Source organism: Artemia sp. Qi Xiang Cuo, chromosome 1 (genome assembly GCF_049724085.1).
Source record: "Artemia sp. Qi Xiang Cuo chromosome 1, ASM4972408v1, whole genome shotgun sequence".
In the NCBI taxonomy this organism is placed as follows: Eukaryota; Metazoa; Arthropoda; class Branchiopoda; order Anostraca; family Artemiidae; genus Artemia; species Artemia sp. Qi Xiang Cuo.
This window is the reverse complement of record NC_142794.1, coordinates 40,014,098-40,039,907: the sequence shown is the minus strand read 5'-3', so window position 1 is coordinate 40,039,907 and position 25,810 is coordinate 40,014,098. Positions and strand designations below refer to the sequence as shown.

At 37.8% G+C, this 25,810-nt stretch overlaps 1 protein-coding gene across 5 annotated transcripts in view; it reads left to right on the top strand.

The window, feature by feature from the left end:
- Positions 1-25,810, top strand: part of how (protein held out wings) — a 151,450-nt gene that overhangs the window by 33,129 nt on the left and 92,511 nt on the right. For all 5 annotated transcript variants that reach the window (XM_089103256.1, XM_089103210.1, XM_089103284.1 and 2 more), the window contains exons 2-3: positions 17,075-17,208; positions 25,382-25,498. In XM_089103256.1, the coding sequence (XP_088959382.1) occupies positions 17,075-17,208; positions 25,382-25,498 (251 nt within the window). The remainder of the gene's footprint in view (positions 1-17,074; positions 17,209-25,381; positions 25,499-25,810) is intronic.

Here is a 25,810-nt window from a genome sequence, read left to right as displayed (position 1 = left end):
AAGAAGACCAGTTTCCAGCCAGCGACTTGTGAATTTTTGAACTCATGAATAGGCTCGAATCTGTTGTAAATTTAAGCTGTGATTTGAAAAATACTGATGAAAACATTAATGTTTGCGGTCAACATTGATCGCGCCGGCGGTGCGCCACCGACGTCTTACCGGCGCCGCGCCACCGGCGTCTTACCGGCGGCGCGGCGCGGCTTGGGGTTTTTTTCCCCGCCCCCCCGGTCATCCCTCATCGGCGCGGCGCCGGGGTCTAGAATGGTTTCAAAAACAATGTTTACCTTATTTTGTTGATGGTATCTTGTTTCAAATAGCCTCAGGCCGTATCCAGCATTATTTTTTTTTTGGGGGGGGGGGTGTTAAAATCACTTAACGTATCAAAAATTTGTTTATATTCATTTTGGTTACGTTTTTACGGGCCGGGCAAACATCTTTTTGGGAAGGGAGGGTTCAAACCCCCTACCCCCCTGGATTCGGCCTTGAATAACCTTTAGTGATGATGCTAAAAAAAATTTAACATAGCTACTAAAATCTGTTATTCGAACTTTTGGACTCTAAAGTTTAAATGCTGTTAAAAAAATATTTATGTAACCAAGCCACGTTTTATTTTCGAACAAGGAAATATATATTGTTTTTTTTTTCAAATAAGATGCTTTGTTGTAATTAACTTTTTTCCTTACGTTTCCATTCAGTACTAAACAGAAGTTGGTATTTTCTCAATTTTGGAAACCTCAATCTTGACATACTATTTTCAGTCCACATTAATAATATCTATTGGAAGTATACGCAGGGCTACTAAATTTCTGGTTCATGATTGTCCCCTGAGCATCCAGAAATGTGTCATTTTTGCTAAATTGTGTCCATCTCGAAATCTCAAAACTAGAGGTTTTTTTACTAGTCGTATTATTGGCCAAAAGACGCTTTATAAATCCCTTTCAAAGCGACCAGTTAGCATAGAATATAATGAAAACGAAAAAAATCCATACAAACATTCATACAAAAGGACTTTATGAAAGCACGAAACTCATGTCAATTTTTACTTTTTACGCCATCTCTGGCAAAACAGGGATGCTCAAAAAAAGAAAAAGCTCTACTTTGGTGAAAAGTGACGTTTTTTTTTACCAAAATATATATCCAATTGGGAAATATTTCGTCTTACGTCATAAATTTACTAAATATGTCCTTTTTTGCCCTTTTATGTCATTGTGTCCCGGCACATGGAAATGTGTTCTTTTGACTTCAAATATATCCAGTTGGCAACCCTGAACATACTTTATATCGGAGGCTCTTCTTGTCTGATAGTTTGTTGCTTATCAGACGTGGATTCCATGTTTTCTGACCAAGGCTTGTTATAACATGTTAACTGAATGCGGCGAGTCATTTGCGGGATAATATGTATTTTACCGGGCTGAATAATTACCTTGATGATTCTATGAAACACTGATGATTCTGTGAAAGCATTTTGTTAAATATTTCTACCAACAAACCAAACAGTTTCTGGTAACGAACTGTAAGTAAGGAGCGGTGCGGCTCAATAGTAACCGAAACTCTAAGAAACAGAGTCTTGATAACAATAGATGCATCAAAAGAATCAAATTTTGATGCTTATTCAAAATTATATAAAATTCGTCCAATTTAATGTTACCCATCAAAACTTACGCGCAAATTTACCCACTCTTTGAAAAAAGGGGGAAACACCCCCAAAACATCAAGTTATCTGAATGAAAATCGCAACATCACAGAATAGAACTCTGATAGAAGAGAACATCATAGAAGAGAACTTTATTGTAGACGTTTCAAGCTCCTATGTACAAAAATGTGGAATTTCGCATTTTTTTACCAGAAGAAAGATCACGGATGCGGTTTTTTTTTTGTTTTTTTTTCCCGGGGCTATTGTATCGAACCAGTGATCGTAGAAGATCAGGAGAGGGCTCATTTGATTGGAAATAAAATCCTTTTAAGTGACCAAAAATATTGGAAGGCAGCTAGCCCTTCTCCGACGCTAATTTTATCCTTAAAGTCGCCCAATCAAATTTTGAGATGGCCATTTTTTCAGCATAATTGAAAAATATGATAACTATGTCCTTGAGGATGACTTGAGCTCCACAATCCCTTGGGGAAAGGCTGCAAGCTATGAGCTTTGCCCATTGTTTACATATAGCATTGGTTCTTGGGAAGCATACAGATATTTTTCCTTAGACCTTAGATCCGCCTGTGCCTCCAGAGGCACCCAAGGCATCAAGAAGGAGCCGCCAATCTTCCCGCAGGTTTGGTGCTGCAAGTATGTCCTCCCACTGAGGTTGGATCTATGTGTGCAGGTTACGGAGATCTGTCTGGTACGTTCGACGCAGGGTGTTTCTGGGTCTGCCCCTGCGGCGTGGACCCGTTGGCTGCCAGTGGAGCGCTGCATTTGGTAGTCGGAGACTGTCCATACGTAGTACGTGACCAAGGTATCTCCATCGGCTGACTCTTATGATATATGTCACAAGAGGCTGGCCCGTGTTGTCGCGGATAGATTGGTTTGTTATTCTCTGCTGCCAACGGATGTTGAGAATTCTTCTAAGACATGTGTTTTCGAAAGCAAGTATTCTTCTCTCTTGTTCTTGGTTCTGGTGCCAGGTTTTGGTTGCGTAGATACGCACTAGCAAGACATTGCTATTTAACAGTCGTAGCTTCATCCGTATGGAGAAGCTTTGGGACCGCCAAACTTTCCGTAATCTATTGAAGGCCCCATTGGCTTGTCCGATTCTTGTGAGCACTTCTTTTTTGGTCGATGCGGTGCTTTCCATTATGCTTCCCAAGTATTTGAAATAGAAGACTTGCTCTATGTGTTGGTGTCCCCAAGTAATGCTCAGGGGTGAATCTGTGGTAGCAATGCATTTCTGTTTTCTCATTATTTATCTTCAGGCCGACCTGGCCACCTCTCTCCCTCACTTTGTCAAGGAGTTCTTGGAGTCTTTGCTTGCATGATTCTAGGACGGCGATTTCATCAGCGAAGTCTACATCACTGAGGCGTGTTTCTGGATTCAGCTGGATTCCGTCTGTGCTTGTACTTTGCAGTATGTAATCAATGACGATTACGAAAAGTAGCGGTGACAAGACGCAACCTTGCTTAACTCCTGACAGAATGCGGAAGAAATGAGTTTGGCCATCTGGTGTCTACACAGCACTCGCTATCTTCATAAAACGCTACGACCAGCGAAACTATCTTTTCAGGGATTCCGTAATGCAGTAGGATCTTCCACAGACTTTGGCAGTCTTCTGAGTCAAATGCCTTCTCAAAATCGATGAATATCGATTTTGGAGCGCCATTCTCTGCTTTCTTCCGTCAGTAGCCGTAAATATCAGGTCTGCACATGAACGGTTCGGTCTGAATCCATGTTGCTTGTCGCAAAGGTGTATGTTGACCTGCGAGCTGATTCTCTGCAGTAAAATGTGCGTCAGCAGTTTGCTAGGTATGGAAAGCATGCAGACCCCTCGCCAGTTACCTGGGAAGGACGCGTCACCTTTCTTAAAGATCCTCACAAGGGTGCTGCGTTTCCAATCTCAAGGTATTTTGGCGGTCGTCCAGGTTACTGCGAACAGCGCTGTCCAGAACTTGAGGCAGGTCATAACAGTCGCTTTGATCATTTCCGCGGATATCCTGTCTTCGCACGGCGACTTCCCATTTTTAAGCTTCTTTTTTGCTGCTATAATTTCAGTGGATGACGGCGGATCCGTGCTGATATCTAAGGAAAACAGTGTTGTTGCTGGGATGTCTGGGGGATCGTCTGGTCGACGTCTATTCAACAGCTTCTCGAAGTGACTGGTCCAAACTTCGTTTACGTCAGACTGCTATGTTATCAGGATGCCCGAGGGGTCTGTTACTGGTCCATGTTGATTAGAGGATTTCTTTCCAATAATCTGATAAGTGATTTTATAGACGGCTCTTGAATCACCTCTCTTCGCTGCCTCTTCTGCCTGCGCTGCTTTTCGCTCCAGTAGGTTTCTCTGATCTTTTCTGGCTCTCTTTTTTAGCTCTTTATCCGCGGCTCTGTATTCATCAATTCTGAGGGTCCGTTGATCGGTGGTTTGTCTTTGGATAACTGATATTTTACTTTTTTCCTTGTCTCTATGAGTTCCCATGTTTGGTCAGACAGCCACTGGTCTTTTGGGCTCTTGCGGTATCTAATGGTGGCTTTCGCGGCATCGTGAAAGCACAACTTTATGCTTTCCCAGTATTGATTGCTATCAGCATCATCTAGTAAAGACAAGGCTTCAAATCTATTCCGCATCTCTAGTTTAAAGGCTTGGTTGAATTCTCTCAACCTCAGTTTCTCCGAGTCAAAAACTGGGTTTAAGGGAGCCTTTTTTGCGTTTCTATTTCTTTGCAATGTGAGGTGGATTTTTGCTGCAATCAGATTATGATCTGAGCCGACGTCAGCCTCTCTATATCCCCTTATATTAAGTAGGCTTGATCTCCACTTCCTGCTCCATTGACAATGGTCAATCGGATTTCGGGTGTGGCCATCGGGAGATATCCAAGAATATTTGTATACATCCCGATGAGAAAATAGGGTACCTCCGATTACTAGGTCGTTAAGGAGTGCGAAGTCGATAAGTAGTTCTCCGTTTTTGTTTCGCTGGCCCAGGCCATGCTCACCGAGAACCTCTGGGGAAAAGGATCGGTCCTTCCCTACTTTCGCGTTAAAGTCTCCTAGAAAACATGCTATGTCATGCCGTGGTATAACATGCTATGTCATGTCGTTTTCTATGGAGTTGAGAGTTCTGTAAAATTCGTCTTTTGATTTGTCGGTGGCGTCATTGGTGGGTGCGTAGCATACTATTACTGACAGTTTCGCATGCGCGCCGATGAAGCGGGCTTTCAGTATTCTAGGTGACCACTGTGGTGACTACCGGTGTCCACTGTAGTAGAGCTTGGGAAGTCTGTTTTGTCATCACAAGGGCTACTCCGTATTCATGCTTTTGCTGCGATCCACTGTGTATAATGGTCATATCTCCGTCCAGTTTATTTGATCCAGATCCTAGCCATCGAACTTCCGACAGAGCCAGAAGGTCGAGGTGGTAATCTTCCAGTGCTCTTAGCACTTGTTCAGTCTTGGAGTCTTGAGACATTGTGCGGACGTTCCAGAATCCAAATGTGAGGTGTTGTTTCGCATTCATAAATCTTGTCCGTGGGCATGCAGTCGTCATCAAAAGGGGGTCCGAAAATCCGAGGCTCAAACTTGATGTTTCGGTTGCAGTTAGGATTTCCCCCGAGGGCAGGCCCTTGAGGTCCCGGGTGTGGGTCGCAAGCCCACAGCCCAACCCTCCCTCTTTATCCTGGCTTGGGACAGGCTGCATACGCAGGCGAGGTTAACAGATGTTTTTCAGGGAGGATTTTTCTGGCGGAGGAGGGGGGAGGGCTACGTGGGAAAATCTTTCCATGAAGGAAATTTGTTGTGGGAGAAGGGGATTTTCCATGAAGGGGAGCTGGATTTCCCAGCATTATTTAAAAGAAAATCGATCAGAAATTAAATAGAAAAAACGTGTATTTTCAACTGAAAGTAAGGAGTAACATTAAAACTTAAAACGAACAGAAATTGTTCCGTATATGAAGGGTTGCACCCTCCTCAATACCTTGCTCTTTAAGCCAAAGTTTTCTTTTAGAACTCTTAAAAGAGCTTATTATTCTAATTAAACGGCCTTTGAAATTCTAGAGTCATTCTTAAATAATTGGAACAAAATGTCAAACTTTAAGCGTTAAGAGCGAAGTATTGAGGAGGGCACGATCCCCCTCATTTATGTAATACTTTCTGTTCGTTTTAATGTTGCTCCTAACTTTCAGTTGAAAAAGGTTTTTTTTTATATTTTATTTAAGAATGAAGCTAGTATTTAGCAGCAGAGTTGTTGCGAGTTGCTTTTGTCGTCTTCCCTCTAGCAGGGATGATACGGAGAAACTTCTCAGGGAATAATTGTTTTCTTATCCTCCCAAATTGCAAAATGTTTTTTCACTAAATATAAAGATTGCTTAATTGATTTTGAAGTTCAAACTATATTTATATCTCTTCCTGATTTGTATTCTATTTGAAGCATCTTGTAATATGTGTATCAGTATTTTGGTAGTCAGCACACGGTTTTGGGTTGTAGTAAAAAAAAAAAAAAAAAAAAAAAAAAAAAAAAAAAAAAAAACTATTTTTATAAAGATTGCCACAGTATTCTGGCTTCGTTAAAAAATACGTTTTGTTGGACCACTTCATGTAATAATTATCTTGCAATGTAATAAAGTCCTATAAAGATTATAAAGAAGGTTTGCCTGTTCTTAGACATTTTTTGGGATTTTGAACATAAGAGCCTCTCCACATTTTTATCAGATGTGAAAGTTTCTCTTATTGTATATATTTTTTCTAACAGCATTTATTTGCCAGCTGCCTTTGTCTTTCTGAAACCCCTCTAAATCGGGTCAGTGGCTCTATCCTTGGGGTCCCAATCGAGTGTGTATGCACTCCTGGGGATGTAAGAAATGCGGCTGGATTGCAAAATTTTCCGAGAGTATTTGTACAGTTACCTAATATGGCACATACATAAAGGTATATTTCAATAACAATATTGCTACATATTCTAAAGATAGGATAGATCTTTTTATGGGATTAAAAGGAAAATGGACATAGAAAAAATTGGAACCATCTGTTATACACAGACTAAGATTGTATCCAGGATTTTTGTTCGTGGGGACATTTTTGTTCGAGCGGGGGGGGGAATTACAAAACATAAAAAATTTGTTTATATGCATTTTTTTTACGAGTCGGACAAAAATTTCGGCGGTTCAAACCCGGTATCCACCGTCCCCTTGGGTACGGTCTTGTTACTGAAATCCACACTTTTTTGGAATCATCACGATTTGGGGATTTAAATATATCCAGCGCCTTTTTGTATCCAACGAACATATGTTTGATCCCAGGACTGAAACGCGTCCGTCAACGCCTTTTCCGCTGTTTATGAAACCGTTCTATAGCGAACTTTGACTAGTTCTGGCTCGAAAACTCGAGTTTCATCAAAAGACTTTGAAAGGAGCCTGACCAATAGTTCAAACCGGCCCTCCTTCCTTGGAGGGCATTCTTCACGAATGAAAAAAAAATAAATAATAGAAACCACCAGAAAAAGCTTTTAAAGTTTATCGATTTCGTCATAGTGGTATATAAAAGAAACTTGCATTCCTGCCTTATTGATGAACAGTTAAAGAAACCAGTTTTTTTCCTTTATCCATAATGAATGTGAAGATGGAATGGAAAGTTAAGACGAGTAGACGTTATTACTTATTGGGGGTTGGGATGAGTATTTGTGACGGTGTATTTTGCTTTTTCACTACGACGCTATTGTACTTGGAATGCGAACAACATTTGTCCCGAATTAAGTGTTAGAATCCCAAGTTTACGTTTTTGTAATTATAAGAAAAGTGTAAAGTTTACTCTGACTTGCAGTGAATTAAAGGAAGGGTAATCTCCTATTGTGCAGGGTTGTTCCTGGGGGGTTTCAAATTTTAATATTGCTTTTACTCTAATTGAATCTGTTTCTTTTAGACTACCCGTTTTTATACACATTTCAAAAAACATGAGTTTTACATAATTTTACAGCAATTACTTTGAAAAGCTTATATTATGATATCGGTAACGATTTTGTACATAAGTTCTTCCACTCTCTCGAATTTTATTCGGGGTTTCCTCTAATTTAAGGAAAAAATTGTGTTTGCTCAAACCTCCATGAAAGTTAGCGGTCACGAAAGTCAACAATTTTGTTTTGTGAACGATAATTTTTGGGAAGATTTCCAAGAACACAATTTTAATTTGGGAATGAATGGCCGATCATGACGAAGCATAATAATACGATTTTCCATTGCTTAAATAGGGGCTTGAGAAGGTGGTTCTCAGATATGCTAGGTTAGTTTTACTTTGATCTGACCTCCTTTCGTCTTGAGAGGGGGAAGTAAGGTCTCTGTGCAGAAAGTTTTTTAATCCCGTGACCCTACAAATAAATTTCTATTTACATGTGCTTATTGTACTTACTGGAAAATCATACATATGTGTTTATGCAAAACGCTTTTCATTTGGTACTCCAATCTTGATAGATTCGTCCACGATCGTACGCAGAAGCGCATCCAGGATTTTTGTTCGGGTGGGGAGGTTAGCCTACTAATTTTTTTAGGGGGGGGGGTTACATAAAAAACCTCACAAAACACATACACAATTTGTTTATGTCCATTTTTGTTACGTTTTTACGAGTCAAACATTTCTGGGGGGGGGGGGTCAAACCGAATAATCCCCCCCCCCCGCCCCTGGATACGGCCTTGATCGTACGTAGCATTTTGTTTCGTGGGGGGGGGATAATAAAAAAAATTATAATTTGAATTGGAAGACTCGGGCCCCGATACACCTAATCTACTCGGCTTACGTTCCTAATCTAGTATACCAATTACTTCTTATGTTTGGTATTTTACTTGAAGGGTAAAAAAAATCGCTGTTTACTGATGTTCATCCTCTGATTTGTAAAATAAGGGTTATCACAGATCTGAAGTCATACAAACTAATTGCAACTAATGGCTTGTACGAGCATTTCAAACAGGTTTTTGAAAAAAGGGGGAAGAATTTATAATCCAGTGCTGGAAGAGAAAAGCTAGACAGCTGCTGTTTTGACGAAGAATTCTCGAAGATTTTTCCCTGACTAGGTATCAATCTTGCTTCTAATTAATTGTCGAAATGTTAATGTACTTATATGGTGTCTGATGTATATTAGCCAATTCTGTTTAGGTGTTTGCGGATTCAGGATATGCTGATTTCTTTAACGCTAAGTGCCACATGAATTATTCAAAATCAATGACTTAACTTTTAAGTCAATCACCTTAGGAATGATAATCTGTTTTCTAGGTGTGGTTAACAGTCGTCGAGTTTTGACAAATTTATTCTTATCTGTTCGTCTTCCATGTCATTTTATTATTCATCTATTTTTATTAAAAAAAGAAAGCAAAAATGGGCAGTAAGAATATGTAGGCGGAAGAAGTACCTTCACACATTCCGTTTCTTGCTGACTTTGCGAGTCCGAGCGGAACTGTTATGTATAAAACAAGTTTGGAACAAAACATAGAAATAGGCTTAACTGTTTCACTAATAGTTAATATTATGTTTGTGTGTGAATATCAGAATCAAATAAAAAAATGAAATTCAAGTATTTGTCCTAGCCCCGCTTCGGAAGCCTATCATATCCGTTTCACATGCCTTTGTGCAAGGGGTTTCGCCGCTATTCCGCGTTGCTGATGCTCAGGGACTATGTGGCTCTAGCTCTGCTTCCTGTGATTCTGAACCTGCTCTTGGTTCGTATCAGGTCAAGTCTCTATTTCTGTTTTAGGTGTACGCCAAGTGGTTTCATGAAATTGCCAGTAACTGCTGTTTATTAATCCCGGTGACAGTCTTTTTAACGGGCTTCTTCGTTTATACCTCCTCATGCACTGGAAAATACTCTCAAGTTTTTTTCGCCATAATTGAGCAAAATTATCTGTTTAAAATTAATTTTCGTGGCAGCTAATTGTCGTACCTCCATGTAAAGGCTATAAGTCCCAAAATGAAAACTTTTTGGATGCGTATTGCTTAATTTTCTTGAAAATCGCGTCTCTTGTGCGTTCAAAAGAAGGAAGTCTTTGATGGGTATGTGGAGTGTGTTGTTAGATTACTGAGACTTACTCTGCTCAGCTTGCTCTGTCCAGTCCCTATAGATTGGTCACTTTCTGTCACAGGTGTAGCCAACTTTGTGTCTCTAAGCCTGCGTTCGGCTCCCCTTTTTGCCTACATATCTCCAGAGTAGACAATTGGTCTAGTGCTTTGCCGCTTGGAAAAAAAAAAAAAAAAAAAAAAAAAAAAAAAAAAATCTGGCTGAAGCAAACAGATCCAAAATCAAAGAACTTTCCGTGTAAAAGATGGGCGTTGAGTTAAATTCAACATGGTGAACTCTATAATTGCGGTTGCTCGGTCTTGTTTACTTGTTTTTTTTTTCGGCAGAATTGCTTTCAGGGTTGTCACCTGGACACTTTTCTTGTAGATGTTTCATTGTTTTTAGAATTCTAGTTTTACTTTTGAACACTTTTGGTAAATATTTTATACTTCTGAAGATCAAAGTTAGGTTGCATGTAGAATCTTAGTCATAGAAATTAGATACTTCCATGATTTTTTTTAGCCGGCTTTGAAAAACTGTGTCAACCCTGACTGGAGTTAAATATTCTTTTGACTACTGCTCCAGAATCGTTAGGAAGGTTTCTGAAATAACGTTTTACCTTATTTCTCTGAAGCTGTAAACATTTTTACAAATTGATAAATCTCATGAAGATATAGGGACACGTTTGCCGTTTGATTTTGAGATGGTTTTGAAACCAATTTTAAGATATCTGTGTTTAATCCCCTTCCTTGAATCTCATGACTTCACCTCGCTCCCTATTTTTTTTAATTTGCCCCTTTCCTTCACCTCGCTCCCTAGAAACAGTTGTATTTGTACGTTACTGGCTACAACTATTCAATAAGCCACTCTGCGGATTTTGTTAAAGATACAGAGTTAGATGTTCAGATATCTGGCATACGAATGGCAACTGGTGATATCACAAGCCTACACCAGTGGCGTCAATTGAGAGGAGGGGAAAAGAGGACACGCGCCCCTCTCTAAATTAAAAAACACCTTATTTAGTATTTTCGTTGAAATATGCCTTTTTGGTATTTTGTTTGAAATCATGGAAAAAAAAGTTGTACCTTCCCCAGATTTTGAAAAAAAAACATTAATCCCCTCCCTAATTTCCGTAAGTTGACGCCGCTGGCCTGCACGATAGTCCAGTAAGAAATGAGGATTCGAATCAGGATTCTGTCAAATCAAATCAATCGCTTATAAGACAGTAAATATGGTAGTACGAAGAGCCATTATTTTGAATATAATGATTTGTATTGCTTATGTCTATATGCCGGAAATGAATGGTTTGGCGAGGGTGCGGCCCACCGGACTCTAATGTACAAGAAAGGCACGCTGAATTTAGGGGCTGTAGGCTCACAATCATGTACGAGCACCCTTTCGGGTTTAGCTTGAAATCAACGACACATTATGGCGTCTATGAAAACAAAACCATAAAAAAAAGGTTAAAAGGAACGAAATTCCAAATAACCTTTGTATCTTGTGATTCCCAAATGTTCATTAAGATGTAATCGTATACTTCTTTGGACAAATTGAAATAAAAAAGTTTTTCTTGTGAAAATTTGATGTTGCTACTTTCTGACTTTTCTTGGGTAATTCCCTCCCACTATTCTTCCTCCTCCATAATGAAGCGAGAAAAGAGAAAAAATATCTTATATCGATCTTTTAGCGTTGAGCATAATACCGTTATTCATGTTGTTGTAACACTCAGTAATAAACTTCAGTAGCATAAAATAAGCATTGATTTGTGCCTGAAGGTTGCCTTTTTTTCAGGTTTGACAAATTATAATATTTGAAGTTTGCTTAGGTTTTTTTCATATGTTGACACATCCCTCATTTAATTTTGTGGGGTTGCGGTATTGACGTTTGTAAGTTCATTACTGAACTTACCCCCTTTAAATTCACCCTCTATTTTTGTATTAGGTAAAAATCGTTGCTTTTTTATTAATTGGAAATGGAGAAAAAGAATAAATGATAAAAAAAAACAGCTAACATCACGGTAAGATGATTTGTAGGTCACTTTTTAATTTCAGAATTTAAAATTCTTAAGGTGCTTTCTCCACGATACTCTTTTGTTTCTATATGTCATTTCAAGCAAAAAAGCGTATACGGGTGACCATTGCTGGGAGTTGAATTCAATCCAAAAAGTAGAAGAAAAGCTACCAGTTTGATTCATGCCTGTATAAAGGGAAAGGGCAGAGGGGAATTTTTCATCTCCCTAGATTTTTGGGCCCTCCCCCAGATTTTGGAATATGCCCTTTTCTGAGTGTTTTCATTGAAAAATATCTGTTTTCTTTTTTTTGGGGGGGACTAAAAAGTCACTTTTCTACATTATGCGGATTCAGTAAATTTCTCACCCTCCCCCCTCTTAGAATCTGACTGCGTCCATTGAAGATCTTTTTCAGTCGTTTCCCAACTTTTTTCCATGGAAACAATGAATCTAGGGTGGTTTAAGGTTATCGATTATTTATTTAAGGTCTGTGGTAATTTGTTTTTGTAAAGGATTCTTTTTATTGAAATATTTATAGTTTTTTTTCTATTAAACATTAACTACAGAAGCGATTTTCAGACATATCTTAGGGCTTTGCGCTTGCGTAACATTTCTAGGAATCCAAACTGTTAATTTACTTTGTGGCTGTTCAACATCGAGGAGCCGTCCCACTTTCCTCCACTTATAGTAAATCTCAGAGCACCACGTGTGTTGCGCACTTCCACCACGTTTGGCACACTTCCGCCTTGCGTGGCACACTTCCGCCATGCTTGGTACGTTCCTCCTGGTGTTCATGGTTCCTGAATGTTGGTGTTCCCTCGATCAAAAGAAAAAAGTAGAATGCGTATGTTAGAGCTATAAATGCTATAAGTATATGTACACACCTTTTCTAAATTGACTAACAACGGATTTCCAAAACCACAAATGGGAAATCCGCGAACAACGAGGAATTTTTTCAAATGAATTACCTTATTTTGTTCTTAGAATTAAACTATGTTCTTAGCTTAAAATCGAATCAGATGGCAATTGTCTGAACCATAAATACACACATGGCACTGGGGAGACCTCTCTACCACCACCACCGTGTTTTTCGGGGCTGAGGCCACCTTAGAATAAATCCTCCGATATCTCTCAGTTTTAATTGTATTGAACCGTGTGATCTCATAAAGTGGCAGTTTATTTTACCTGGTTTAGTCTAATACTGAACTCTCCAACTGCGAATCTTTAAATAATATTATATTATTTTATTCTACTTCAATTCTTTAGTCCTTGTTTATTGGCATTTCTTAATCAGAAGTTCCATATTATTAAAGTGTATACTAACTGAGTGAATATTTAAGAGATATGTATTGCCGTGTAATAAACTCTATTGAACGCTGGGTAACTTTAGTCCCCCGGGTAGAACCATGAAATTTGATCTCCCTCCACCCCCTTCCCTGAAATTCGGAATTTGAATAAAATCAAAACTATTTTAATGTAGCCTAAAACCTAGAAAAAGGACCTTGCTAGGAAAGGTGCAAAAATGTTAGTTGGAATTAGGGTTGTTTTTTTTTTGGGGGGGGGGGGCATTTGCTCACCGAATCGGATGATTTAAAGCCCAAATATATTGATTTCCTGCAATTAAAAAGTTAAAAAAAATTATCTTCCAAATTTTTACTAGAAGAAATGGTTATTGTATATGATTTGTATGTTTATTGCCGATGTACTAAAAAAAGAAATAATTTGAAATGTTGTATATCCAAAATATAAATAAGACGAAAATTTTTATATGTAGGCCTACACCTGGGTTTGGGCGAACAAAATCTGATCTGGCAATATCGGGTGCGTTAAATGTTCGTTTTTGGAAGTTAGCGAACATGCAATTATTTGCACGCCATAACGTAATATAAAAGTAGATAGTAAAACTTGTCAGCAATAACGCGCAAAACTAAGCAGCTATCATGTTAATATATTCCTGAAATATTTCTGAAAAATGTTAGATTATGTATCGTCGAATATACCGTCATGAAAGTGAATTATTCATGCAAGTGGGATATTAATTTTTTTAGACGATAATCGGCCGACAGATATGTTGAAATAAGTTATGTTGTTTTTTTACTTGTAATGTTGTTGTTGTTATGTTATTTGTAAATAAGTTATGCTGTTTTCTATTTTATTATATATGAGCAGGACCCTAAACATGTTTTTCATTCGGAGTGGAAGGGATAGTTATGAAAAAGGTAAATATAGTTTTTTTTGCCGTTATATAACTGAAACGAGGGTCATCAATCAATCAATCATTTTATTTATAACCCATCACAAAAACTGGGCAGAGCCTAGAAAAAGACAGAGTAAAAATCAAGGAAAACAAAAATAGAAACAACAGAAATAAAAACACACAACTACAAACAAGAGATAAACAGAAATGACCAAAGATGTGAAGACTTCTGGCATTCAGTAGAGAAATCGCAAATACGCTTCTCAAAAACCCCAGCTGGGTTTACCAATTGATACTTTCTTTGCAGAAAAGAGTTACTTGTCCAAGTTGGAAGTTCCATTAAATACTTTGCAGATTTAAAATAAAGGCGATGAACTTGCTTTCTCTTATCACAATTAAAAAAAGACCAAACAGGAGAAAGGGCAAGTAAGTGAGGAACTATTAGGGTATTATATAACTGAGAACGGTGAGCTCTACTCTCATATACGACACGTTTGAAGTCAGGGAGGCATACGCAGCCCGGATCTTACTAGTACAGTTTTTCATTGCCAGGTTTACAGTTTCTTTCAGGTTTGCTCCAATAGGCATGACCAGGTAAGTAAGGCTGCTAGCTAAAGGAACCTCAGAGCCGGATAGACTTATTGAATTTCTATTCCCTTTATAGTTCAATGGTAGAACAACTGTCTGGTGTATTTTAGGTTTTATACGCTGTATGGCGTATTTAATTTTCCGTGTTTACGGGTTAAGAGCGGATTCGAGAATCCAACTACATGCGGCACTGGCCTGCATCTTGGTCATGATTTCCACCTTGAAACTGGGACGTCATTTCCAAACTTTGGGAGGGAAAGACGCATGATAATGAACTCAATTTTTAACACTGTTGGTAAAATATGCATTTCTATGGACTTCCTGCCATTTCTCAAGACCCTTCTCAAGGTCTACGCTTATTGCATAAATGGGGATTGCCTATATAGAAGATCATCTTTCCACCGAGGATCAGTGTTTATTGGGAGAAGTTATCTTGTGAATTTAGATACTACGTTTATCACCGGTCATTGAAAAACTTAATGGAAAAAAGAAGAATAAATTGATGTCTGAAATTAACTAAACTTAAAATCAATCGCGCATACGGCATACCTTTGTGGGCATCAGTCCCCTCCCCACACGCCAAAAAATTCCCCCCCCCTTTCACGCCTTTGTTAATGGCTATAGCCGAAGAACCAATCCGTGTCAGGTTAAGTAATAACTAATGAGGGTATACTTATTTTTACCTTCCACCCTTTTTTCCCCTGACTAAGGACCTGTGATCCTTCGTAATCCAACCCCAGAAATCCTTTCTTGCAACGCCTGAGTGTGTCTGCTGCCGTTTGGGAACCATTGATATAAAAACAACAGAAGACATTTATCAGTTATTGGAAACACACCCAAAAAGTGAAGTCAGTTTAATCCTAATGAAAAATAACAACATGATGACAAAATAATATTTTAGAAACAAAATTATGGAAAACTAACGTAACCTAACATAACCCCCACCCCTAATGTGCAAATATATTGCCCATATTATACAAGTCCAATGCATTATGTACAAGTCCAATAACATTTTTCTTGTTCATTTGTCATATTGCAGTTTTTCGCAATCTTAGCGTTTAGTAGATGGTACAATTCTTTTTTTGAAAAGAAATTTGTCGTTCTCTTAAGTGAAAGAACTAGACGGAAGGGTGGGAGCTTCATCTTTGCATAAAAGATTAAAGGAAGCTTTAGAAGTGTTTTTTGGGCGTATGCCTGTCATTACGGATATTATTTTGAGGCAACTTATTTTCTTAGCAGTCTACTTTTCCTTTGAAATAACTCCTCCTTTCCAATTGTTTGGCTTGCAACACTGCATTGATTGCCTAGTCTCCACATTGCCTAAATTGAAGCTCCACAACTAATTGATTATTAAAATGTTGACACCTTTTTGTTATTAAATAGTATTTTTGCATTCTGCAAATTGTGCTTCAGATATGAGCCTTGTTTTCAGGCCACCCACATGCAACACGGAGTTCGACACAGGTTTTGCAGATTCTCGTTTTGAGTGCCCTGTTCAACACGGCGAGTGTCTTCTCCCTCAACCCATGTTCAACCATGCTATTCTAGCGCATTACAATTTTGAAGAACCCGTGTCGACCACGCTTGGAACCCGTAAGATGAAAACGCTTCAAGTTTTGCTGGGTTCCACAAGGAGAATCTGAAAACATTTTTTGTCAACCCGCTCAATAGACGCTTCGAACCCGGTGCCTGAAAACACAACTATGGAAACTTTGAATGTTTTTAGTGTGTTCCGTTTGGATGAAAAAGAAATTATGACACATAAATTAACCAAAGGAGTGTGATTTAAATCAACTTATTGTTCATGAAAGAGCAGATTAGACCTGAATATTAGCAGGCATGTGTACATCATACTCACCTTTCTTCTAAAAATTTTGGCAGCGGGGGGAGTTGAAGGGGTCTTGGACCCACTATCATATATTGTCGCAATTCACTGTGTATGCTAAATTTTGGCTCAATCAGAAAACAGCAAATAGCTGAAATATTGATTACAATGTTTTAAATTTGACCTAATCTGACTAAGTTAAATAAAAGCGTTTAGAAACAGTCCAAAAACATTCGAGTAATTTTTGGGAAAACGACCAAAGTTGGAACTTCAAATTTGTTTGGATAAAAACGTAGCTAATGCCGGTGTACTATCCTCTGTGGCTTAATGCTACGCCGAGTTTTTAGCTCCAATAGTAACTGTTAGAAAATAAGAATGTACATTGGGGCCCTGCTACCTAACCGTAACTACGGAAGTAGGGTGAAACCCCTACCTCTTGATTGAAAGAAAATCCTTTTTGGACGTTCTTACGCCATTTTGAAGAATTGTGGAGTAACCATATTCCTCAGTCCCACTTGCTCCCACCGGTGTCTCTGGATCCATAGCATTTTGAAATCAGTCCTGTATCCATAAACCTCCCATAGGCAATGTTATTAAACAGCTGTTTTTTTTGTTGGTCTTGTGAACATTATTTTTAGTTCCAATTATGCTCTGCTAAAAATTGTGGAAATTCAAACAAAACAATTTTAGGACCTGTCACAGTGTGTAAGTCGCCCTTTTTTTGCAGTAAGTCGCCATTTTGTTGATGTCTTCTTTAATATTTACTTTTTTTTAGAGATCAATAAAGTACGAGGAAGCCTGTTCCAAATAAGTGGTGCTAAAAAGGAGCCACTTGTGTTGCCAGATCCAATTGGTGCCGTGATGGCATACACCGAAAAAGTTTATGTACCTGTTAAAGAACATCCGGATGTAAGTACCCTGAGTATTAAGTTGTCCTTTGAACGGGCTATGGGCGCAGACTCGGATTGACTTTGAAACTCCGTCAGTGGTTTTTGAATTCTGTTCTATAAAACGTAGTTCAGCTCAGCATTGTTGGACTTCCAGCTAATTACCGAAAAGACTTTCGGTAAATATTGACTCAAATCCAACACAGAGTACAGCGTCTGAACACCACTGATAGCCGTGCATACCCTTCTGTTCAATGACTGTAACTGTGTTCAAATGTGCTTATGTACCACCTGTGGCAGCTTCATTTTTTAAGGGGGCAGTTTGGCAATGGTTTTAGACTTATATGGCATTTTAGACTTCCTTTTCCCGCATAAGTTTGAGTTCATTTTATTGAGCCGCTATATACTGTACTAAGATTTTAGAACGCAAGGCTTACAAAGATTAGATATACTGGGCGTCACTGAAGGGGGACTTCAAAGACACGAAGCGGCATATTTTTTGAAGTAACTGTACGTATATGATAAATTTATGTCGATCCGTGCAAAATGTACTGAGCTGGTTACCAAAACAGAAAAAAGCTCTTATCCCTATTGGAGGAAATACGTGCGTATGGGGGGACTCCAGACTTCCCCTCCCCTCCCTTGAAAATATGATTGTTTCCTCCTTAATTTACTAATTTTTTTCGCGTAATCACATGTTCCTGTTCTTTGGATTCAGACCCTCCTCAATCTTCTTTAAGTATATTAATATGAACATGCCTAACTTGGAGATTTTTAACATCGTATTTTGATAGGATGTTCTCAATGTTATCCTTTGAGTAAATGGTATGACTTACAGCATTCTGCAGGGAATAAATCTTTTTTCCTTGTTAAGGATTTATGTTTCTTACAGCCTATATCATCTGCCTTAAGTTTTATTTGATAACATCAGCAGCCGAATCCATGGGGTCTAAATCTAAATTTTGTCTAAAAAACTACGATAGATTAGACTTGAATAGGTATTCGAGGAAACTAGCATCTTTTCATCTGCCTATGAACTTGGGGTCACACGGTACATTCACACATCTAAAATCCTCTTGTCTTAGTGTGATTGATTTGATTTCAGTACGATTGGGTTGCCTATAGGCGATTTGAAATGTTTGCCTTAGTTAAAATTTTGAATTTTGTCTATTCTTGTGGTAAGAATACCATCAATTAACCACCCGTTGTGCGCGATAATTTTGTAAGGGCGGTTTTAATGAGCACCCTCTGACTTATGGCCAGATTTGATACAATCGGTTTAGCTCCAAAAAGACAGAACAGCCTAATTGATTTTGACTTGTGTGGTGACCCTGAAACACAAAGGACTGCACAAGTAAATTCTGAAGATTTTTAAGAAGCGCTAATTCATTGTCTTGTTCTTCTAAATAATCTGCCTGTTTTTTGCTATCCAAACGGTTAAGGTCTTACTTCTCTGATTTAAGGCGTTTTTTCTCTAATTTTCGTTGTTGTACACAGACATTAGTTGCCAGTTGTGAATGCCGAAAAAAACCGTCAAAGATCATCTTAAGGGGATTCGATGCCTTAAAGAATCACTCTATCTCGTCCGTTATAAACTTTTTTTTTAGTTTGTGTGGCCAAACGAATTGGAATTGGTTGGGTGGTCTTATTACTTGCAGAGCTTAGATAAAAGATCTGAGCAAACGACAGAAAAACAAAAACCGACGACTATTCTCTCAGAGATCTTAGAAAACCATTTACCTTCTTGTGCCGGAGATATAGAACATTGCGTTTTAATGAAATTTACATCATTAGAAAATGTGAATTTGGATTTTTCGATTAAACGGAGCAGAATTTTCTTTGTTAAAGTTCTGGAAAGGACAGTTTCTAAAATTGTCCTAGCATGCCTGTCAGGGGAACGCTTAAAATCAGCTTACAGGAAATATCACTTGAGTAATTTGACAGCTTTGAGGGTTCCTTGCGATGATACCCGCTTTAATTGGAAACCATACATACAGAGAGACGTAAATTTTCAATCTTTTATATCGAATATCATAGTAAAGCCACAGATTCTTAATATAGTACTCTGAGAAAATTCACTAATAGGCCCCTTGTCTTTGAGACGGTCAGCCGTCGCTGAGGCTCGCAAAAAGATTTTAATGTATCGGAATCTTGTTAATGTAAACAACTTTTACGATCGCAAATACCAAGAACTTTCGTTCAGAAATCAGGCTATTCATTATTACGTCTACCAATAGATTTATCGTATTGGCATTCCTTCTGCCAAAATCTGTTTTCTTTTTGTTTTGTGTCATAGAAGATTTAGTTATTAGTTGGTATATATAATGCACCGTCAAATGGTGTGTCGGCTTCCAGGCGACAGTAGATTCAAAAAGAGTAATCAGTTTTGAGTGACTTTTTAAAGTTTTTAGGTTCATATGGCAGTTTTGATCATTATTTCTTGACCTCATGTTCCTCATAAAATCAAATTAGTTTGAATTTGAGCTTTGTATGCGTTATCAATTCTTCTAATAATAGTCATCCCAATCAGATTGTCATATATGTTTTTAATACTTAAATAATGCTACCCAATTTATATTTAACTAGTGATTTTTAGCTGAACAAAGGATTTAGTCTAATATAGTCTTAAATTTGAAGGAGCTCTTCATTGCTATCATATTTTTCTGTGATGCATTCAAAGTCCCAGACGAGTTTCTAAGTACTTTTCTCTCTTCTGAAGTAATTTACGCGAAGCAGTTGTCATTGATCGTTTCGTGGGAAAATAAATGGTTCTTAAACCAAGTGATATTATTTATGGTGATTTCTACTGCTTTAAATAAATTAGCAATTATAAAATACGGGGGCGGATTTAATTTGAACAGCTATTATACCTTTCGTTGTTGCATCATTGTCTTACGCTTTAAAACAATGTACTCATAGCTCAGCCCATTCCAAACCAAGCCTACGAAACTCAACGTGTAAAATTCAACCCGGGTGACACTCAACCCATGAACCTCCCCCGTAGCCCATTTCTGCTCAATTAAATTAGAGCCGCCAAGTTCCCTCTTAATTCACACATGTTCATACTTTGTCCCCCTGTCGTCAGTTTTATCTTCCCCTCCCCCCCCATACAAAAAATTTTTGCGTCCATACGTGGTTTAAACCTGAAATTATCTTAGCAAGCCTCAATAAACAAACAGTTTTTACCCAGGCAAAACTGAACCCCCAGTTGTTCTGTGGTTATTGTTTAGTTGACGTTTGAGCGAATCAGCCGTTCATATACATGCGATCCTCTATTAAATCTTGGGCTCTAGGCATAGCCACGTCACTTTGAATATCACACAGATATATATTTGGCAGTGGACACGTCAACACTGAAAAATATCATGGGGTTGTACACAGTGTTCTTGCTTAAATCACTGACATTATTCTGCATATCACGTCCTGCTATGGTCACTTAAAATGTCTAGAAATATATAAAACAAAGTTTAAAAAACACCTAATATATATATATATATATATATATATATATATATATATATATATATATATATATATATATATATATATATATATATATATATATATATATATATATATATATATATATATATATATATATATATATATATATATATATATATATATATATATATATATATATATATATATATATGTATATAGACACAAAAATTATAGAACATTATGCAGATCACAGTTTTTTACATACTTAGTCAATAAGGATATAGCCTTTCTATGGGCCCACTTAGGGAACTTTGCATTACTTAGGGTTGCTCTCATTGTAAATGCACCAAAATACTTTAAAATAAAGCTTCTAAGCACATTTCTTTGTAGATCATATTTCAGTTGTTCTCTGCATCCATCCAGTAATTAAAACCGAAGTGTGATCTGTGATAGCCTGTCGCCTTCATTCGAATTGGTATTCCTTATAAATTAGAAGTAGATCGCGATTGGCGATGTGAGGGGCATGAATCGACGGGTCCCTGGAGCACACTATCGGCTCATGGCGGCCCTGGTCATGGGGACAATATGTCATGGGATCAATCACCATAAAGGATGCACACAGAAAGTGCCACGAAGAAAGGGGGTTCAGGGAGTTAAAGTCTTATTAAAACAATTTTGAGTGGCTTAAAATTGCGACAGCGGAGGTAATGGCTTGAAAGACGGCGGAGATTATAACTGTTGACTCCTACTGCAAAAACAATGACATTGACTATGTCGTCGATGGATGCGGTAATAATGTTGGAAACGACGACGGTGACTTGTGCTGTCAGTGATGGCGTGTACGGTCATGAAAATAATGATGAATGTAATGGTAATGACGATAAAATATACGGCTATTGGTCCTTAGGTATCTCTTCCCAGAAAAATAAAGCGATACACCCCCAAGGTTGACCTTGTACAATCTGGGAAAAACGTGCAACTTGGCATTTGAACCTTAATAGTTTTATATTATACATGTGCACAGGAGATGGGGGAATTCCTCTCCAAAAAATCCTTCATGAAATTTGAAAAATTAGGGCCTAGTAATATACTCTTTGTATTTTCAATTCGTAATTAAGCTTGTAACCAATTTAAGCTTGTTGTTAAACTTGTACTGTTAGGTTGATTCCATAGTCCTTGGTGTTACTTCAGCAATTGGATCAAGATAGCAACAGTAGTATATTTTACAAAATCGGGACAAAATTGGGTCTTTTTAGTACAAGAAGGTCCATATCGATGACAGTCCAGATACACCGGGACAAATGGCAGCATTAATCAAACAGGAAAAACAACAGAAAGCGCATAATGTTTTGGTGCTAAAATGCATTGACTCACAGTTTTTCAGAAGCTTCTGAACTTCTATTCTAATTTATTCGAAAGTTTCCTTAGTTTGTCATTTGGCCAAGGAAATGTTGTTTGTGTGGGAGACACAGTGAAACAAGCCACCGGTTTGGAACCGGGGAAATTGAAATTTGGCAACTGCTCTATATTTAGAAGGATATAAATATAGTCGTTGTTCTGGGGGGTGGAAATCCAACCGTGAAATTTTTGAACTCTACGCAGTGTGTCCCTAAATCTAGTGTGCAATAAACTATTACTTTGTTAAGTGCTGGACCTATGTAGCGGGAAAAGGGGGCGTAGGAGGCTAGCGTCATAACCTGATATTTACTAATTATAATAGTTTTTTTGCACAAAAATTTTGCAAAATTGCAAATTGAACTCTAAATTATTGAACTGTAAAAAATTAGCTTACCCCTCCCCCTCATCTTCGCAACCTAGAATGGTTCTATAGGATTAAAAAAAATTCTGATGTAAGTTTAATGTGACAAATCGGTGCAATTGCGTTCAAAAGTAATGAAAGGTGCATTGGTAAATATTTAGTGGTTGATCAGTTCTGAAGGAAACATGCCAAAAAATTAAAGTAGTACCATTAAATTCATAAAGAGCTTAAAATAAGGAATCTAATGGTACTACTTTATTTTCTTTGCATGTTTTCTTCAGAAAAGTGGTCAACCACTAAATATTCCTTGAGGTACTTATTTGATTTAGTTTAAAAACACACATACGCACACACACTGACACACACAAATCCCGTATATGCGCATGCGTATTCATAGTTGCAACCGCACTGGTCCATAATAGCGGTACTGGGGGGTTAAGTTTTAAAACGACGTTGCTGCGTGTAGACCATTTTTACCACTTCGATGTTGTAAAATATCAGGTTTATTGAAAACCTTAATTGAAAGCAAAGAACGTTAAAATAGACATTTTTACTTCCCTCCCCTCAATATAAACATTAGGAGAAACTCGGCGATCCAGCATAACAGGACACAGCGTCAAAAACTATCCTAATGGATTTTCTTCGAATGATCAATGCTTATGAGGTCGGAATGCTGGTTATATGACTTGTATTTTTATTAGAAGGCTGAATTAATGCAGTATGAAAGACAAGTTATACGTACGACAATATACTCTTTACCTTGGATAACTTCTGTATTTTTACAGTTAGTTTGTTGCTCTTTACTTCCTGGCAAGTACTTACTTTTTACATCTAATTTCAGCTCATATTTCCCACATTTCATTAAAACATTCGAGAACACCCGAATCGAAATATAGCTGTAATTTATAAGTGTCTGCAACTCTAAAAATAAAACTGTTAGGAAACTACTATATTGGAAACTCGTTTTTCTTTACATAAAAATGCAACATAGGTGTAAATCAAATTAACAAGCCGGGCTAGCTTAAAAGATACAGCCTCTAACTTCGATTCTGGGGGTTGCAGATGCTAGGTCTTTGTTTGGCTTTATTTTTGAGGTGGTAAAAAGTGAACTATTGGGAATATGTTTTTTTTTTATAGTCAAAGTTGTATTTGTGGATTAAAACATTGATACCAGACTATTTTACGCGTCCAGATGAATAGAAGTTTCGACTAAAGTTGTGGGGATCTTTTTACTACCTAAATGAGCATTTCCAAAGTTGTGATTTAGATAACATTTTACTGCTTGGTATCAAGGCTAGGGATACAGTTGAACATTTCTGGAACAGTTTTGTGAGGGGGAGGGAGAGTATTCGAGATCATAAATAAATACATGGTTTTCTTTTATATAGCATAATCAACATAATTTTTTTTCTCCCTGAATTGAGAGCCTCCTTTTTTCATTGCCAAAATGAGTGTAAACTGTAATGTATTAGCTTTTAATCTTGCTGCCACGTTAGCTTCCCAGAAAAGGGCCATTTTGTGATCCACGTAACGTTTTATCTACCTACATTTCAAGAAATTAATCATAATTACCAGAAAATAAGTTTACAATCCTCAACCTGTTATTGTAACATTTAAGATAGCAACGTATGCAGCTTGGTTTCGATGTGTGGATTTTGGGAAAGAATAAACGGTACTTGCGTGCATAATGGTACACACTCGAAGTGAAGTTACGCTAATCCTAATGAAGTATACCAAAAAATGATGAAAATATAGTACTTTAGAAACAAATTTGGGTTTTGTATTTGCAAATTAGGGGAGGGGGGGGGGGTAAAGTATAGAGGATTTGCATACAAAATGTGTTAGCTACAATTATTCTACATATTATGATGTAAGAATTGTTTTCTAAACTCACGCTGTCCAAATACTTTACCGCCACCCCCCTAATGTGCAAATACATGGCCCAAATTATGTAATTCCAATGTGTTCTGTCACCAGGCACTTGTTTTCCACTGAGCGTAAGCTAATTGTCTCTTAATACAGACAGATAAAACCGGTTTGTTCTCCAGTGTGTGCCATTATGTACACAAGTACCGAAAAAACTTATAAACATGCCAAAAATGCGAGAATTCTATGGAAGAGATTAGGAATCTTTGGGAAGAGTCGGTACATTCAAGATTCTGGGAATAGCAGAGGGTAGCGGGTCCGAAGCTCCCCCTCCTACATGTTTGATTCATCACGTTCTATATTTTACGTAGATATGATGTTCTATACGATACAGGCTTATGTGCGGAGGGTGAAGGGCCTCGGGTATGTACCCTTCTTGAAATCTTGTCACCAGGAATAGCTATTTTTTTCCGTATTTGTATGCTTCTTTTTTTTCTCGAATTTCTCTTCCTCCTTATAAACTCAAGCGTTTTGCTTAATATCATATTTATGGTGTACCAACGAACTCAGTCGTTTAACCTTCTTTTTTCTTATATAAAATTGCAAGTCTTTCAAAAAATGTCATATTTGACGTGATAATTTTGACGAGATAAATATGTGTTTATTTTTGGATTCAGCAGATTTATGCAAAGGTTTGTCTGGAGCTGGAACTTGATAGAATGCCAACAAGAGGAACAAAATTAAATTGGGAAGTTATCCTTCAGATGAGGCATGTGCTCAAGAATCTATTTGGGGGAGGGGACCAATTTTTTAGAAGTCAAAACAAATTCAAGATTGTATAAAGACTTTCCCCGGAGTGCCCACCCATTGTGTACAGGGACGGATCCAGGAGGGGGGGGGGTTGGAGCATATTTTGTCCCAGAAGGTCGCAAGTTGCACTAATCAGAGGGGTTGAGGGGCAAAAGGTACCAATGGGGAAACTCAAGTTCCGTTAATGCCCCGAAACATTAATTCTGTATCTACTCCTGCCTGTGTAAGTGCCTGCATAAGATTATTGACAGTACTAAACAGCTAATAATAATAATTAACTAACATAAATGATTTATTTACTTTTTTATTATTTTAGTTTAATTTCGTTGGACGAATCTTAGGACCACGAGGAATGACAGCGAAACAGTTGGAACAGGAAACAGGCTGTAAGATCATGGTCCGAGGAAAGGGATCAATGAGGGACAAGAAAAAGGTTTGTTTTTTCTCTATTTTCCTTCTAACTTTCCTCTCGTCCGTTTTCTTCTTCCACAAACTCAGCACAATTGTCTTTATTGATTTTAGTTCTCTTTGTGTACATGCCCCTTTTCCTATTTTGCTCAAAAATCAAAAATGAAGAAAATATAGAATTATTTTCTGACATTGGACATGTTCTAGCTTTGAAAATACTAGCATTGATGTACTTATTTTGGAGGGAGAAGGGAGAGGAAAAAGCAATACATAAAAAAATATTATGGGAAAATGGGCCCATTGTAAAAAAAGGTGGGGCAAATATAGTGTTTGGTGT